Below are 16,556 nucleotides of genomic sequence, written 5' to 3'. Positions count from 1 at the left end.
TAATAGGGATCCAGGTACATTTTGGGTCGAATGGATGGATTCTTTTTTTTTTCTTTAATTAAATTTATTTATTTAACTTTTAACATTCATTTTCACAAAATTTTGGGTTACAAATTTTCTCCCCTTTTATCCCCTCCCCCCCTCCCCCAAACACCAAGCATTCTAATTGCCCCTATGACCAATCTGCTCTCTCTTCTATCATCCCTCTCTGCCCTTGTCTCCGTCTTTGTCCTGTAGGGCCAGATAGCTTTCTATACCCCTTTACCTGTATTTCTTATTTCCTAGTGGCAAGAACATTACTCGACAGTTGATCCTAACACTTTGAGTTCCAACTTCTTTACCTCCCTCCCTCTCCACCCCTTCCCTTTGGAAGGCAAGCAATTCAATATAGGCCAAATCTGTGTAGTTTTGCAAATGACTTCCATAATAGTTGTGTTGTATAGGACTAACTATATTTCCCTCCATCCTATCCTGTCCCCCATTACTTCTATTCTCTTTTGATCCTATCCCTCCCCATGAGTGTCGACCTCAAATTGCACTCTCCTCCCCATGCCCTCCCTTCTCTCATCCCCCCCACCCTGCTTGTCCCCTTATCCCCCACTTTCCTGTATTGTGAGATAGGTTTTCCTACCAAAATGAGTGTGCATTTTATTCTTTCCTTTAGTGGAATGTTATGAGAGTAGACTTCATGTTTTTCTCTCACCTTCCCTCTTTATCCCTCCACTAATGAGTCTTTTGCTTGCCTCTTTTATGAGAGATAATTTGCCCCATTCAATTTCTCCCTTTCTCCTCCCAATATGAATGGATGGATTCTTAAATTTGATTTTCATTTCATTCCAAAATAATATTTCACATGTTATCATTGTAAAGTGAGGACAGTTTGTGACTTTGTGAGCCTTTCTTGAAATGAGATGCAAATATTGCCTTTCCAGAGCTTTTGTAATGAGTAAAAGAATTTTGCCTGGGATGTGGATATAAAATCAAAAGTATTCAGTAAGTTTGGTTCTACTACTTTTAGGAGATTTTTTTTTTTAAATAAAGGGTAAGACTTTCTATTTCTCTGATTTGAGAGCTTTCTCCATTTTCTGATCTGAAATCAATTCAGACCAGATCACTTTTGGTTTTAAAAAAACAACAGAAACACCATGGATTCAGTTCTTTCAGAACACATTAATTGGCCCTACTTCCTGCATAGCAGTGATGTCTTGCACTCTGCTGTGAGAGTAGCATAGGGTGAAACTTTTCTTAAATAACTAAACCCCTTTGTCTGGGGTCCAAGACAATGATTTACCTTGTACTGAAATTTACTCACTAGAGTAGTAGGGATGGTTTTAATGGCAAAATTGAAAATTCTTCATTTATGCCATTATATTTTGTTTCTAAAGATAAGCTTTGAATCTTATTGTAATTTTGGATGAAATGATAAGGTTAAAATCTTTATAAAATGAAGATTTTTAACCTAATGTGTAAAATCCTGTCTAGCTCTTGGGTGGGCAGATAGGTCAATAATCTGTATTTTTATTTATTGATGCTATGTGTCATGGAGGTCAATTAATTGGCATTTTGAACCTTAAGGCAGTTGTCACATTCAGTCCAAGTAATGGGAGTCTTATGATTTACAGTTTAGGAATGAATCATTCTATTGGATAACATCTACTATGTGGCCTCCCTTTCTTCTTCCAAACAAAGTGCCTAGTTCTGTTTTATGTATTAAACACCGGAAATGAGATAGCGAACATCTTGTCAGACTTTTTTCCCCCTTTGAATATGCTAAGTAATCACTAAGAAGGACAGGATAGATGAATTAAATAATCCTCTTGGCAGTCCCCATTCACCTCTGGTAATTTTTTTCTTCTCAAACCCCCCTGCCCCACCTCCTCTTTGGGGGATGGTGAGAGAAAAATTAAAATGAAATTTATTAATCATCATTTGATAATTTCGTTGCATATCCACACATCATTAGTTGACAATGGAATGAAGTTTTGTGTTTTGTTTTTTTTTAAACACAAGAAAATTGGTTTTTAATGAATTGTGCAGATGTTAGATACTGGGAAAGAAGCCAATATCAGTAATGGGAAACTAGCTAGGGGGTGGGGATTAATCTAAAGGTAAAGGTTAAGGATGATATTGCTTTAGTTGGAGATTGGTTAAAAGTTTGTGGGGTAGGTAACCCAATGGCCAGTTTGGGCACTGTAAATTTCCTGTTTTTCCTTTTGATATTCCTTTTGAGTTTATTTTTAGTATTCTTGCTGGATTAGCATTTTAAGTTTTATTTGTTTTTGTTTTTTTTTTAAGAAAATTTGCATTCTAAGTGATTAAAAATAATTATAGCAGACTGGCATTTTTTTCCTCAGAAAGCAATTTTATCAAGGAAGTCAAAGGATTCTACTGTAAGTAATGTTAGGACTGCATATATAGATTGTCATATTTTCTTAAGTGTGTTAGATGGTAATGCCTAGTGTATTGGTAGATGCTTAGACTTATTTGCTTTGTGTACAAAAATGCACAATACAGTAGTTGAGAAAGTAAATCTGGAGTCAGAATGCTTTTATATTTTAACATGTAGAATATTAAAGAAGTACAAAAAGCAGTGATATTTCTGTCCAAAGAGGGAACATTAAAAAACTCTTAGCACATAATCAGTGCAGGATGTAGACTTCAGATGATTCCAGTTGTTTTTATGACTAATTTTGAGGATCTCTTCAAATTTCAGTGAAAAAACTGGAAGATTGGAAGGAGTGGAAAAAACTATTTATTCTTTTTGAATAGGTCCTGGAACCAAACCACTAATATGATCATTTTTGGACATGCCATAGACATGCAGTTTGTTAGACTAAAACTTGTTTTTTAAGGCATTTAGTTATTGTACCTTAGAAGATTCCATGTTTTTAAAAGCCACCAAATAACTTTGTCCTTAATGAAACACTTCTTGATTACAGGGAAATAGTTAAGTGTATGGTCAAAGGCATCATTCTCTCTCTCTCTCTCTCTCTCTCTCTCTCCTGTCTCTCTTTTCCCCCCACCAGCCCTTGTACCCTCTGTCCCATCTTAGGAAACTTTGTTATTGTTACAGAGGTAAAATAGCTTCTTCATCACTTCATCATCTGAACAAATTTAATGCTTTTACTGAGTATCATGGAAACATACTCTGTTCCCTTTTTTTGCTCAGTACCTCCTCCGTTCCCCTCAGCCTTTCACAGGCCATTTACAGTAAAGGTTTTCTGCTTCACTATAAGTGTTCTGAATCATTTCAGAAAAGTATCACTTGCAACTGCTCTCTAAACTCTTTGTTTTTTTGCATCACAGTGCTTCTCTGAAGAAAACTGCATTATACTTTGAAATGATTTAAGATCTAAGTTTGGAACTGTTGCTCCTCTACCTCTGTACTCAGTATATGAGCATGAGTTGTGTTGTATAAGCCTGTGCAGAAGTATTGTTTCAAAAATAATTAGAAAACTTTACAGCAGGTGTCTTCTAAGATCCTCATGACTTTGTTGTCTTTGAGTACTCAATTTGCAAAAGAAAATTATTATCTATGTTCATTAAAATCACACGTTTATACTTAATGTGCTTTGAAATCTTGACAGTTTTAAGCGCCACAGTAGTGCTATGTAAAAGTGAATTGCAGAAGAAAATTCTACTAATGAAGAAACCTTAACTGCTTCTAAGTGATTATGATTGTTTAGTTTTAAGATGCAATTTGGTGTTATTTTATAGAGTTTACAACTTAATAATTTTTGGTAATGTGGTTACAGAAAGGCAAAACCAAAATAAAGAATTGTGGGCCTTCATTTCCTATTTTATGTTTTTAAAAAAATTACGTTACCCAAAGGATTGTATTTGCATCTCATTATCCTGATAGCTTTCTGTTTTGGTTTTCTGCTGACAGGTCACATTTAGGGCAGGCAAAACATAAGGCATATAGCCCTCCTGAGAGTAGAAAATCTATTTCTAAGGCACCCAAAGTGCAGTCTAATACTGCTTCTGAACAGTCAAGGGGACACATTTCTAAAAGGTAAATCTTCACATTGCTTATATATTTCCAAGGCATAATTATTTGCACTTGAATTGCATATGATTTAAGGTCATCAAATTACTTTAAAGTTATGTGTTAACGGTTTTACTGTCCTTGGAAAAGTTTAACTTTGAGAATTGAAGTTTTTCTTCTCTTCATTGATATTCAGTGAGTCTTGGACAATCAATGGAAATGTAAAAAATTTCTCTTAGTATGATTTTGAGATTATCTTTTTGTTTACCAAACTATTATGTAACTAAACACCATTAAACTTGGAACTTATTTCAATTGTATTTGAAGCTGCTGTGTTTTTGATTTTATGTCTCTTCTCCTCCACTTAAGATTTAATTGGTAGCAGAGGTAAGTCTCCTAGAAAGAAACTATTAGTGGTTAACAAAGTCCTAGAGAATGCTTTACTTTTTTGTTTCCATTCCCAGTACTGATATTGCCCATCTATCCTTTTTTTTTTTTTAAAGTAGTGAATTTAGATATCATTGTCTTGATTGTCTCATTTTCTATGATTTTTTTCCCTTTTAATAAACTCTTAAATCCATATTCTTAGTTTTTGACAAGAAACATTATGTGTAAGTGCCTTTTGGAACAAAAAAATTTTTATATTTTAGCTATCCTAATCAATAACGCTAAGTTATAGCTTGAGCATGTATGTACAATGTACAAAACAGACACCCAGTTTTGTTTGAATCCAATTGTGAAGTTCTGTGTTCTATATGGGACTTTTTGGAAAGTGTGGGTTCTTCAGAACCTTTTAATATTCAGAGCTCTGAGATATTCTGTGAATCCACAGGAGGAGTTACATAGTAACTTTGTTATCTTCTCTCTTCATAGAAGCTGTAGTTCATCATCTGCTGTCATAGTTCCACAACCAGAAGATCCGGACAGAGCCAATACTTCAGAAAAGCAAAAAACGGGGCAAGTGCCTAAGAAAGACAGTTCTCGAGGAGTGAAACGCAGTGCAAGTCCAGATTACAACAGGACCAATTCTCCGAGCTCTGCTAAGAAACCCAAAGCTCTCCAACATACCGAACCTTCCTCAGAAACCAACAAACCCCATTCTAAATCAAAGAAGAGGCATTTAGAGCAGGAGCAACAGCTGAAATCTGCACCATTGCCATCAACAAGCAAGGCGCACACCAGAAAGGGTGGAGCTACCGGCAGTTCACGAAGTCAGAAAAGGAAAAGGACAGAAAGTTCTTGTATAAAAAGTGGTTCAGTGTCTGAATCAACTGGTGCTGAAGAGCGATCAGCAAAACCCAGCAAGCTGGCTTCAAAATCGGCCACCTCAGCCAAAGCTGGGTGTAGCACCATCACTGATTCTTCTTCTTCTGCCTCGACATCTTCCTCATCCTCTGCAGTCGCCTCTGCTTCCTCCACTGTACCGCAAGGGGCCAGAGTGAAACAAGGAAAAGATCAAAACAAGGCCAGACGGTCCCGGTCAGCATCTAGTCCCAGTCCCCGAAGAAGTAGCCGAGAAAAGGAGCAGAGTAAAACCAGCGGCTCTTCTAAGTTTGATTGGGCTGCTCGTTTTAGCCCTAAAGTTAGCCTGCCTAAAACAAAACTGTCTCTACCAGGGTCTTCTAAGTCAGAGTCGTCAAAACCTGGACCTTCAGGATTACAAGCTAAATTAGCAAGTAAGTTGAGAAACTTGGTTTTTATTTGCATTTATAGGAATTAAAAAAGTGGGGTCTTTAACACAGTCCATTGCAATAGTAGATTTTTTCATTTGGAAGGGGTGACTTGAGATTTGCTTTGATCATTTAAATAGATGTATATCCATTTTCTTCCTGAATAGGTTAATCTGCTTTTTAAGTGCCCTAAGATTAAAAAAAATTGTTTTGTAATGTTAGTTATAATAATTGCCATCTCATTCACTTCTTAAGAAATGGACAAATAGGAAGCTGATTCAGTTTATATCATAGTCTAGTCTAGTAAATTTCTTGATTTTCTTTATTTTTGCTTCCCCAAATAATGTTTTATCTATTTAATAGCATTTACCACATTCCCAGAATATGAAGATCTTGAACCTGATTTATAGATTTGAGTAGTTGTTGGTAAAAACAAAGTTGTTTCTCTTAGAGGAACTGAATGGAGTTTAGATTGGGAGATGAGCTTTATTTCTGAACAATTTAACTCTTGTCAATAAGAGAGAATAATAATAAAACAATTACAATTAAGTGAAAGAATAGTGTGTCACATAAGGAATATTTCGTTTTTTCTAAAGTCCCTTTAACTTTGGGACTTTGGGATGAATTGGCTGGGTGAAAGTGGCATGCTGGCATCTTTTGCTATTGTGAATGTGGCTGTTTTGTTTGGACTCTTTATTTGGAAGAGACACAGGGGTGGCTGAACTGGAACATCAAAAAACTTGTCAGTGCCGTCTTCCCAACCCTCCAGATACCCTTTCCCCTCATTGAAGACCATTCTGCTCCTAGAAGGGCCAGTTTAAAAAGAAAACAAAATTTCATCGTGTTCTATTTTGACATTATAAGTGGAAAGCAAATTTTATCCACCAACATAACTGAAGGGCTTGTGGTAAGAGGTGTACTGTTCAAGAGCTCTCTATCTTTTCTTTAGTATGTGAAGGGGAAAAAGCCGCTTGGGTAATTTCTTCTGGTGTTCTTCTTCCGGTACTAGTTCAGTGGAGATGGAGGTTATTCATTTGGTAGGAACGTTTCTGGGATCTGTCAGTAGTTGCTGATGGTTGGAATAACTAATGTTCTTTTTCTTTTTGTTCAGTATTGCAGCATGTATTGACTCTCATTTCCTTGACTGTTTCCTATTATTTAGGAAGATAGCAGTTGGACATTAAATTAGGAGATTTAAGTATAAGATACTTTAATGTCCTTTACCTCACCATATTACGGAGGAGACCCTAGGTTGTTGAAGGCTGTGTCATCAGAACACAAGTTTTGGCAGGACCTACCAAAATGGTAAGGCTTCAAGTTCAGGCCCAGCATTGGACTAGGTACCTGACCTGAGAGGGCCCATCTAGCTACATTTGGAGAGTTTCAGCAGCCAGAAGGTTGGCCTTCCGGAAATGAAGGTTTTCAGCCACCACAATTCCTGAAAACCATCTGCTAAGGAGGAGAGGGGTTCAGCTCTGCCCCTGTGGAAACAGGCAGCTACATTGGTGCTATTTCCTTCTTCGATTGAAGAACTTCCTAGCTTAGCAATGTGCTTCTTGAAGCCCTGCAACTAAGTAATGTTTGGTTTTATCCTGTTCAAATAATAGGTGATACTGAAGATAGCTAGCTGGACCTGTGTTAAAAAAAACAAAGGAAAACAAAAAGCTAGGAATAGGATATGGTATTCTTTTTACATGCCCAGCGACCTGTTATGGAAACGTTATCATGGCAGTGAGGCATTTGGTTTAACTTTCAGGTTTGCTCTAATCACTCGCTCCATCCTCTCTTCTTCATAGAGCACATCTTGGTTCACTTGCTAGTGCAGGAGGTATTTAGGGCTTGATATCCGTGTGCATCAGATGTACCTTTTAGCATCATGACAGTTAAGCTAGACATCCTTTCCGTTTCCCCTTTTCCTTTCCTTTCCTAGTCTATGCAAATATTTTTTTTCTCAAAAGTCTGTGTCTTTTAGGAAGACTTTAAGGTCTAAGTGTGAAGCAATTCTGCTATGTCACTCTCCTCAGTAATTCAGGAGATAGGGAATTTCTGCATCTTCTTCCTGTACACAGAGGAGTTGACAGATAAGGATCATACCTGAACCTGGCCAGTATGATTTCCTGGACTGCAGGAGTGTTGTACTTAAGAGTTTTGATATGACCACTGTACTAAGTACAAGCAACACCATGGTTGTTAACATAGTAAGTAGTTTTTTGATGATAAAGCAAAAGGGCTTCTGTTATATTCACTTCCTAGTTTATCCATCCCAAGTAAATGGGAATTATTCAATACAAATAATTTCACTTCTGTATGGCTTAATAATTGGAGGTTTTTAAAGAGCTAAGTCACACACCTAAGCAGTACAACCAGTTGACTTTAAACAGATTTTCAGACTTGTTCTCCTTAGGAGCCCAGGAACTTCACATTACACTTTATCTTAAATGTCAAGTCTATCCCTTCCATGTATTCCTTGCATTTAGTGAAGTGTTATGATTGTTTCCCCAGTAGTTAATTGGTTCTGTGAAAAGCATGAGGGCATTTCCATAGGGATACTATTATAAATGGACGATTTGTTTGATAATCTCTCTTACTCAGATTGCTTTATTTTAAGAAAGGTATATTAGAACTTTAATGTTGTTAATAACATGTAAAATATTTACGTAAAACAATATGCAAAACTGTGAAGTTAATTAGTACATTTTGAAGTGAAAAAAGGTCATTTGGTTGGGTGGGCTTAATTAGAGAAAGTCTTTTAAAGCCAAGTTGGGGAAATGACATCTGTCATTACCAAGGTACTGGCTGAGCTAGAGGAAGAAAGGGAGGAAAGCCATCTGAACTACCCTAAGGATTTAGTCCAGGACCTCTGCCTCATTAGCACAGTATTCTACCCAGACAACCTCACCAGCACTCCCGTGCTCTGTATGAGTGTGATTCTTTTTAATGGAGGTCTTGGAGGAATTGTAGAATTTAGCTTGGGAGGGGAGAGGGTTTTTTGGTGAGTGGAATTAGGAATAGCTTGAGAGAAGGCATCAAGGTAGCAATAAGCAGGGCACATAAGGTGCCCAGGAATGAATGAGAAAGCTAAAATGCCTCCAATTCTAACCCTAAATGCGCTCCAGTTGTAACCCTAACCCTAAATGCAATTCTGACTTACTACTACTATATGCAAAGCATTTAGCTAAGTGCTAGGCATGCAAATAGGAAAGCCAGACAGGCTCTGCTCTCCAGGAGCTCATGTTCTCAAAGGGGAAAACCACAAAACTAGGAAGTTTTGGTTGCAGGTCAGATGGAAAGGCCCTGGATTAGTTAGGGTTCAGCAGAAATGCCAGCTATGCAATACGATTGAAGAGTATGATGACCCAAGCTGGAAAGACTCCATTAGTACTCGACTCCAGTAAATAGTCAGGATCCTCTGTAAGTTGTGGAGTAGGTTGAGTGCTATCATAGGAGGTCATTTTATAAAAACTGAATCCATATAACCTGCTACAATCAGGCTTCATGCCCAGTTAATGACAGGTGACTGAAATAACTCAGCAGCAGGTTAAGTAACACTGTGCTGTCTGTGAGCTGGAGTTGATGCAGCAGCGTTGCAAACTCTGTCCCCTCTGGTGGGTGTGGGCTTAGAAGTAAACTAAGTCGTTGCAGTCAAGCCTGTGGCCTGAGTGCTCTTCCCTTCTCGCTGCCCACAAGTTGTGCTCTGCACATTGGTAGATGCACCAACGTAATAATCCCTTGACATTCTGTATTTGGAAAATAGCTTTTGATGAGTAAGAAAATGGAAATAAATTTCTGCAGACTACACTTTATGCACATGTACACACACACACACACACACAATGGGGAAAATTATGGTTTTAGTGTATGATTCTGCCAATTTAATTTTTGCTTAGTTTTCATTAAGCCAGTATTAAAATTAGTTGATTCTTTCCCAAGCACACAGTTGGCCAGTAGTAAGTGAATGGTCTGGGTTTGTGTTACAGGAATAGCTAACAGAAAAGATTTTCTCATACTAGAAAGTAAAATCATCTAGGTAGCCTGGAGAAAGTATACTTCTGCTTAGATGAATAGAGCTTTGCCATCAGTCTGAAAAGTGATATGGTAGGTTATTAGAACTGGAAGGGACCTTAGAAATGTGCTTTCTTCTAGGCCACGGAGGTTTATGTGGTAAACTTCTAGAGAGAAGTGTTGCTATATTAGATGAAATAAATGCAGTACGAATACAATAGTGACTTTGCTGAAGTCACCTAAATTCTTTTATGGATCAAGCCAAGATTAGACTCCAGCTCTCCTGCCGCTTACATGGAGGAAGAAGGATCTTTTAAGTGTAACTGAAAACTTGGCTGACTTTCTGGTTTCTCCCTTAGTTGGGAGTTTATAAGTTTTCATAGTAATGTCATAGTGATTTTATCTTCCAGGTTTTGTCCTGGGTTTATTTTTTGTAGTTGTTTAAGGCAAAAAAAAGGGGGGATTTCAGTGGGAAGGTTGTTTGCAGGTTTCATACTTATTTGAAGGGGTTGAGAATTGTGAGGATCAAATGAAATATAACAGATGTAAAGTGCTTCTGAGATTTTAAAGTGCTATGTAAGGACCAGCAATTATCACTGGTGGTTTCAGCTTTAGTTAGGAATTTTCTTGTGGTAACTCCTCCTCCAGGACACTGAGAGGTTAAATTAGTTAAGCATCTGTTATGTGCCTGGCAGCAAGCTTAGCCCTGCATATACAAAGAAAGGCCGAAGAAAGACCCTCAAAAGGAAGACTTTTCTTCTACTGTACTCCAACAGGGGCCTTCCAATATTCTAGGTTACTACCTCTCTCTCCCTTCCGGCCCCTCACCATAACCTTCTTCCCCAAGTGCATGTTTAATAAAATTATTAGGGGACTATTTAAATGTATATATTCACTAACCGGCTGCCAGTACATGGCCATGGTTATAGCCTTTTAAAATAACTTTGATTTTTGCTGTTAGGCCTTCAGAGAAACATTTACTAATAAAGGTTTGGGGCTACTAAACTGAAAAATTGCTAAGTGTTTGTTCACATAGTAACATAAAAAGTGGAATTAGAGTTACTGACAGTAATTTGTAATTTAGAGGTGAAAGTTTGAGGACTAGTTTGCATTTCCCAGTTGCAGTGAGCTACAGATGAGTTGAGGAGCGTACAGAAAACTATTAACTAATCTACTCACTGGTATTCTGGTTAGCATATAGGGTGAGGTATGTGGTCAAATTGATGCCTGGTTCACTGGAGTACTGCACACATGTGTATTTTTCTGTGGCTTTTGGAGAGGGTGTTGGTACATTCTAATCCCAAAATTAAAAATATATTTTTGTTTATAATGTTCCTTAAATGAATACGCAACAAATGAAGAGTACCATTTCAGGTCATATCATGGTGGTCCATCACTAGCAATAATGCTGTAAAATGTTATTATGAATTGGGTGGTAGAAAGAGCACAAGAGAATCAGGAGACTAAGAATGTATGTGAAAAAAATTGATGTATGGATATTGATATAAACTATGTAAAATCATGTGTGTGATGCTAACGTCAGTAAGATTACTAGAGCATATACCTTTGCCATCTTTTTTCTTCTAGTGAGCATTTCATATTGAACTCTAACTTTTCTTCATAGATTAGGGGTGGTGTTGTTGGGGAACTTTTTAAGGCTATTTAAATATTTTACAATGATTAAATTAGTCTGGAAGCTTAAACTTTTACTTTAAAACTCCAAAATATTGCTCTTATCAATTTCTCTTGTTAACTGCCTATTCAGTTCTAGCTATTAGAGCAGAGAACATGAGAATCATTCTAACATGGCTGGAGTAATAGTGGAAATAATGTCAGCTCCTCTTTACCTAGAGGATATTATAATACGTTAGATTTATTCTCGTGCTCTAACCATTTTCCTCTTGAGAATAAGTGGAATAGGTTAGAATACTTACTTTGAGGGACTGATGCAGGATCCACTTCAGCCAAGTTTCCTTTGCAGTGTGATACCAGTTACAAACCCTTTTCTATTCTTTCCTTTGTTCTTCTTTAACATTATTATCTTAAGTTTAACGACCTGTTTAAGGTGTGATTTTATACAAGTGTAAAGACAAAAATGGTAAGGAACGGGTAGTTCACCCTGTACTGAATAATTTATTAGACACATATCTATAGTGAAAGTAACTATTTGAACTTTTATCCTTTTCTTTATCATGATATGTATGATAACACCTTAGTATAGAATAAAGTTACTAGTATTAATGACATTGTTAATGCAGCTTTCAGCTGTATTACAACTGAAAGCTAAATTACAATTGGGTTTCTTGGTGATTTAATAATATACTGGCACTTATGGCGCCTTTTTCTTATGAACTAAAGTATTTTATATTGTCTTATGCTTTTTCTCTCAGATTCTTTAGGTAGACCTTTTAAAAATTTTTACAAAAAAAAAAAATTAGAAAATACTGAATACCTTAATATTATAGCCCAGTTATATGGAGGGTGGTTTATTGGTCAATCAGTGTTCCCAACCAAAATGTTCAGATAGCCAGAGGACTCCCAGGAGCTAGGTGAAATGTTTTGTGATGTCAGCCAGAGGTTTTATGAGCTCATGGAATAATTAGTCTTCTAGAGTCTATATGAAAGAGACACTTCAAATCTAAAGTGGCTTGTTATTATCAGTGTTTTTAATAGATGATTATTTGCTATTCGCTTTTTATTGGAATATATGTTCATAACTAAAGAGAACTAAAAGTTAAATGTTTTAAAGCTGTTCTTTTGTGTTTCCCCACTTAAATTTTTTTTTTTTTAATTTTGTCACCTTGCTATTTTCTTTTTGTGCTCATTCATCTTTTGTGCTAAAGTAGATCAGGCATGGCCTAGCTAGAATGCTTACATGTTTACAGAAGTTTTATTTGGAAAAATAAAGTAAAACAAGTCACTAGTTCAGGTTAAATATTGCAAGAGGAGAGGAGCCCAGAATAGTAGTCTAAATTATAGGATATGTGTTTTAAAATATGTTTTTATTACTTGCAAGAATAACTTCAACTGTTTGCTCACACAGTGTCCTTCATAAACACACCAGATGTGTGTGTTGGATTAATAAAACAAGAGAATTTGCCAGTCCTGCATTAATGCTGATTATTATTACAAGTGATTCATTTCTGATTACCAGTAAAGTAATTAGGTGAAATTCTCACTTTGCTTAAAAAGATTAAATAATCCCATCTATAATCTTTTTGCCCTTTCTCTTTCCTAAACATGTTTTTCTATAAGGGAAAGCTTCAAATTTCCAGGTATAGTTTGATCAGTTAATGTGGTTTTACTATAATACTTTTTTTCTTACATTCTCAAACTTCTTAACCAGAGTCCATAACAAAGTCACAAGAATCCCAAATCAGAATTCATTAACTTTGCTTTTTACATCTCACATCTGCTAGGTTGGTGATTTTGGAGGTGTGGGAGGTAGGAGAAAATAATCACATGAGACAAGTGCTTCATATTTTCCCAAGGAAATTATAGTCAATTTATGTATTCTATAGTATTAGACTGGACGTAATCAGCTGCTCAATAGGGTAGTCAAGTAGGAGAGAAAATATAGACCCAGGTATGGGAAAGACTGATAGAAGAATTGGATCTTAAAATATACTTTACAGGGGTTGGCAGATTATTGAGATGAGCAAGGAGCTGTGAGACTGATGGAGGAGTGATGGGTAATATTAACTTGGATGTAAAGCTGGAAATGAACTGAGCTTCTAAATACAGAGTGTTCTAAATACAGAATGTGTTTAGAAGTAAAGGGTGATCTTGCAGGACCTTGAACATTAGGAGCTTGGACACAGTTTTTAACAGTGGTATCATGACCTTTCTCCCTTCTAAGATTTAGATCTTTTTGGGGGGGGCAGTGTATTTAAAATATGTATATTTTATTTTTATACATACATGTATATGTACATTTAAAATAGTATATTTCATTTTTTCCTGAATTAGCATGTAATTTTTAACATTTGTTTTTTTAAAAAATTTTGAGTTCTGAATTTTCTCTCTCCCTGAGATGGTAAGCAATTTGATATACATCTGCAATCATGCAAAACATATTTCCATATTAATCATGTGAAAGAAGACAGACCCAAAGGAGGGGGGAAAAAAACCCATGAAAAATTGTATGTTTTAATTTGTAGTCATACTCTATAAGACTTTAATTCTTATTGATTTTTGTTTCTAAAACTTCTGCCTTTTTTAATATATAGGTTTAAGAAAATCTACCAAGAAACGCAGTGAGTCACCACCTGCTGAGCTCCCCAGTTTGCGGCGGAGCACACGCCAAAAGACCACGGGCTCCTGTGCTAGTACCAGGTAATTATCATTGTTGAGGATTCCTTTCCTTCTCTCATCATAACAACACCCCTTACCTCGTGTCAGTTCTCCCAGTGAGGAAGCTCTGTCCCAAAGCCCATCAGCTTCTTAAAGTTGTACATAATTTACCTGAGACACTCAGCCCAGGGTGAGTCAGATTGAACACTTAACTGTCAAAGCATGATCTGGATATTATGTTTTCCTGTAATTAATTTCTGTTTCTCAGTTTGCAATTTTTAACTTTTACTGGTTCATCACCCTCATTTTTCACTTACCTTTTTTTCTGTTTCTCCTATTCTCTCCACTGTACCTATTAAGATTCTTTCAGTCACTGAGTGGTCCAAACAGTGAGGCTTAATTGGTTATGCATGTTGGAGAATATATCGTCTTTCTTTTTTTAAGTATCAAAAATATATCTTTTTTAAGAAAAACTTTGAACATCAATAAAGCATGTTATTTTTTCAGAATATATTTTTAGATAAACACCTGAAACATCTTTCTTCAACACGGTTTTTACTTACGCTTCAAATCTCCTTTTGCCCTATGTCTCCTGCTTTCCACTCCAAGGATTAGTTTCAATTAATGACCAATAACTGCTGCTTATTTTTCTCTTCCCTGGCACCTGTGGCTTATTTACTCTACCTAAATTGTTCAAACTAAATGAAGAACATTAGTTTGCTCTCCTTCCCAGAAGACCTGGTTCTTTTCCTTTAAAATAGCTTGGAGAACAAAAAGACAAAAATTACTTGTTTGCATGTGGCTGAGGAAATAGACCTTGATATTTTTTTTAACAGGTTAAAAATATTTTGAATTATTCCTTTCTTCTGTCAGGAGGTGCTTATCTCTTATTTTTAAAGTTCATTTCTATCAATTTGGCATACAGTAACTGTAGTTAATTAGTATCTCAAAGTTTGTGATTTGTCTTGAATGCCTCTTATTATGACATCAACTCAAATTATGAAGCTTTATGGAAGGTCTGTTCTTTTGGTAGTTTCAGTATTTAAAGAATTCATGACTTCTTTGGGATACATTGTGGTCATGAGAAGAAGGAAGGGCAACTTCTGAGTGTCTTAGAAGTTAGTCTTCATGAATTGCTGTACTTGAAACGTTCAGGACTCTGAACAGCCTTTCGTGCCTTAGCTAAGCTGATCCTTGAACATTGGGCTTCTGGAGCACTATTGGAAGTATTTCTCCCACATGTGTGTCTATGAACACTTACGGTACTCCATTGATGTAGCATTGCAAACCAGGGTCAGTTCTACACATCAGCGTAAGACTTAGGTTGCAAAGAATGTCTTACAACATAATTTTAATGTAAAGTATTTTTAGAGAGTCCTCAACAATTTTTTTTAATAGCTTGATAGTAATCGTAACTAGTATGCAAAGTGATTTAATCCAGCGTTTAAATTCACAACTCAGAATGAGACTGTCAGATTGAACTATAGACATGTTCATGTCAAATGAATGGTTTGTTAGGGCACTAAGAGGTCATTAAAGGGGGAAAGAGACGCAAAGAAGACTAATACTAAATTTTTTGAAGATTGAGTATACTAGAACAGGCCAGCAAGTTAAATTTTAGCATCTAGAGCACTGATTAATGTTTCTCGTAGAACACTGAAGGTTTATTCTAATAGATTTAACTGGGAAGCAGAATTACACAATAGAAAATGATTGATAAGCGGACAAATATTAAAAAATTATTAGCCTTGAGAGAGACTGTTATCCTGTCTGGTGAGGCGTCCTCCATTATGTCCATAGGACACCCACCTCAGGCTAAGCATTCTTTCCGTCTTCTACCACAGGAGTATCTTTTTCATTTTTTGAGAGATACTGTGGAATGATGTGGAAAAAAGAGCACAGAGCTTAGCACCAGGAGACTTTTCAATCCCAGCTTTAAATTGTTATTTCTGTGATTATGAGTAAGTCATTTAACATCCCTGAGCCTCAGTTTATCTGTGAAATGAAATGAAGTTTATGCTACTTAACTCATTGTTGGTGATGAGGGGGAGAGATCTTTGTATGTTTTCTCATTGTTGCCTTTTGGCTCTTCCCAGTCAAACCTGGTGTCCAGCCCCTAAAGTATTTGAGTTCTGAGTTGTAACCTGCCCTAATGTTCAGGAACAAGCACAACTGGTGAAAGAGGGGGCTTTCCCATTTCCCACAACTGTCTGATTCTCAGTATGTATTCTACTAAGGGTTTTCCCCCACTTGTATATGGCACAGAGCGCTGATCACAGCCCCTACTGCTCAACAGTTGGCACAGGCAGAGCCAGAACAGATAGTGTCTTTGCTGAGCGCCACCATCAAGTTTTGCCCATACAATTATGATCCTTCTACTCTGCTTTTCATTAACTCCTTGAACTGGGCAACCTCTCCCTTTGGTATTGGCAGTTCTTTCTAGGGTCAGGGCTACCTGGTATGACTCTCCTACTCCACCATTACTCCATTGAGCCAGGAGCAAGGAAGGAAATAGGAAGTACAGGTTCAGCAGTACCAAAAAATAGTGTTGAGGAAGAAATAAAAAGAGGTTCGGTTCTAGGGAAGATGGGGGCATTTTACTT

At 36.7% G+C, this 16,556-nt stretch overlaps 1 protein-coding gene across 23 annotated transcripts in view; it reads left to right on the top strand.

The window, feature by feature from the left end:
• The window catches only part of TRIP12 (thyroid hormone receptor interactor 12), a 184,037-nt gene that overhangs the window by 96,253 nt on the left and 71,228 nt on the right, over nucleotides 1-16,556 (top strand). For 14 of the 23 annotated variants that reach the window (XM_072618091.1, XM_072618087.1, XM_072618092.1 and 11 more), the window contains 3 exons: nucleotides 3,890-4,015; nucleotides 4,862-5,664; nucleotides 13,890-13,995. In XM_072618091.1, the coding sequence (XP_072474192.1) occupies nucleotides 3,890-4,015; nucleotides 4,862-5,664; nucleotides 13,890-13,995 (1,035 nt within the window). The remainder of the gene's footprint in view (nucleotides 1-3,889; nucleotides 4,016-4,861; nucleotides 5,665-13,889; nucleotides 13,996-16,556) is intronic. The other 9 variants (XM_072618104.1, XM_072618106.1, XM_072618102.1 and 6 more) reach the window with 1 other exon arrangement.

Source organism: Notamacropus eugenii, chromosome 6, assembly GCF_028372415.1.
Source record: "Notamacropus eugenii isolate mMacEug1 chromosome 6, mMacEug1.pri_v2, whole genome shotgun sequence".
In the NCBI taxonomy this organism is placed as follows: domain Eukaryota; kingdom Metazoa; phylum Chordata; class Mammalia; order Diprotodontia; family Macropodidae; genus Notamacropus; species Notamacropus eugenii.
Note: the sequence above shows the minus strand (reverse complement) of the source record. Positions and strands in the feature narration are given on the sequence as shown.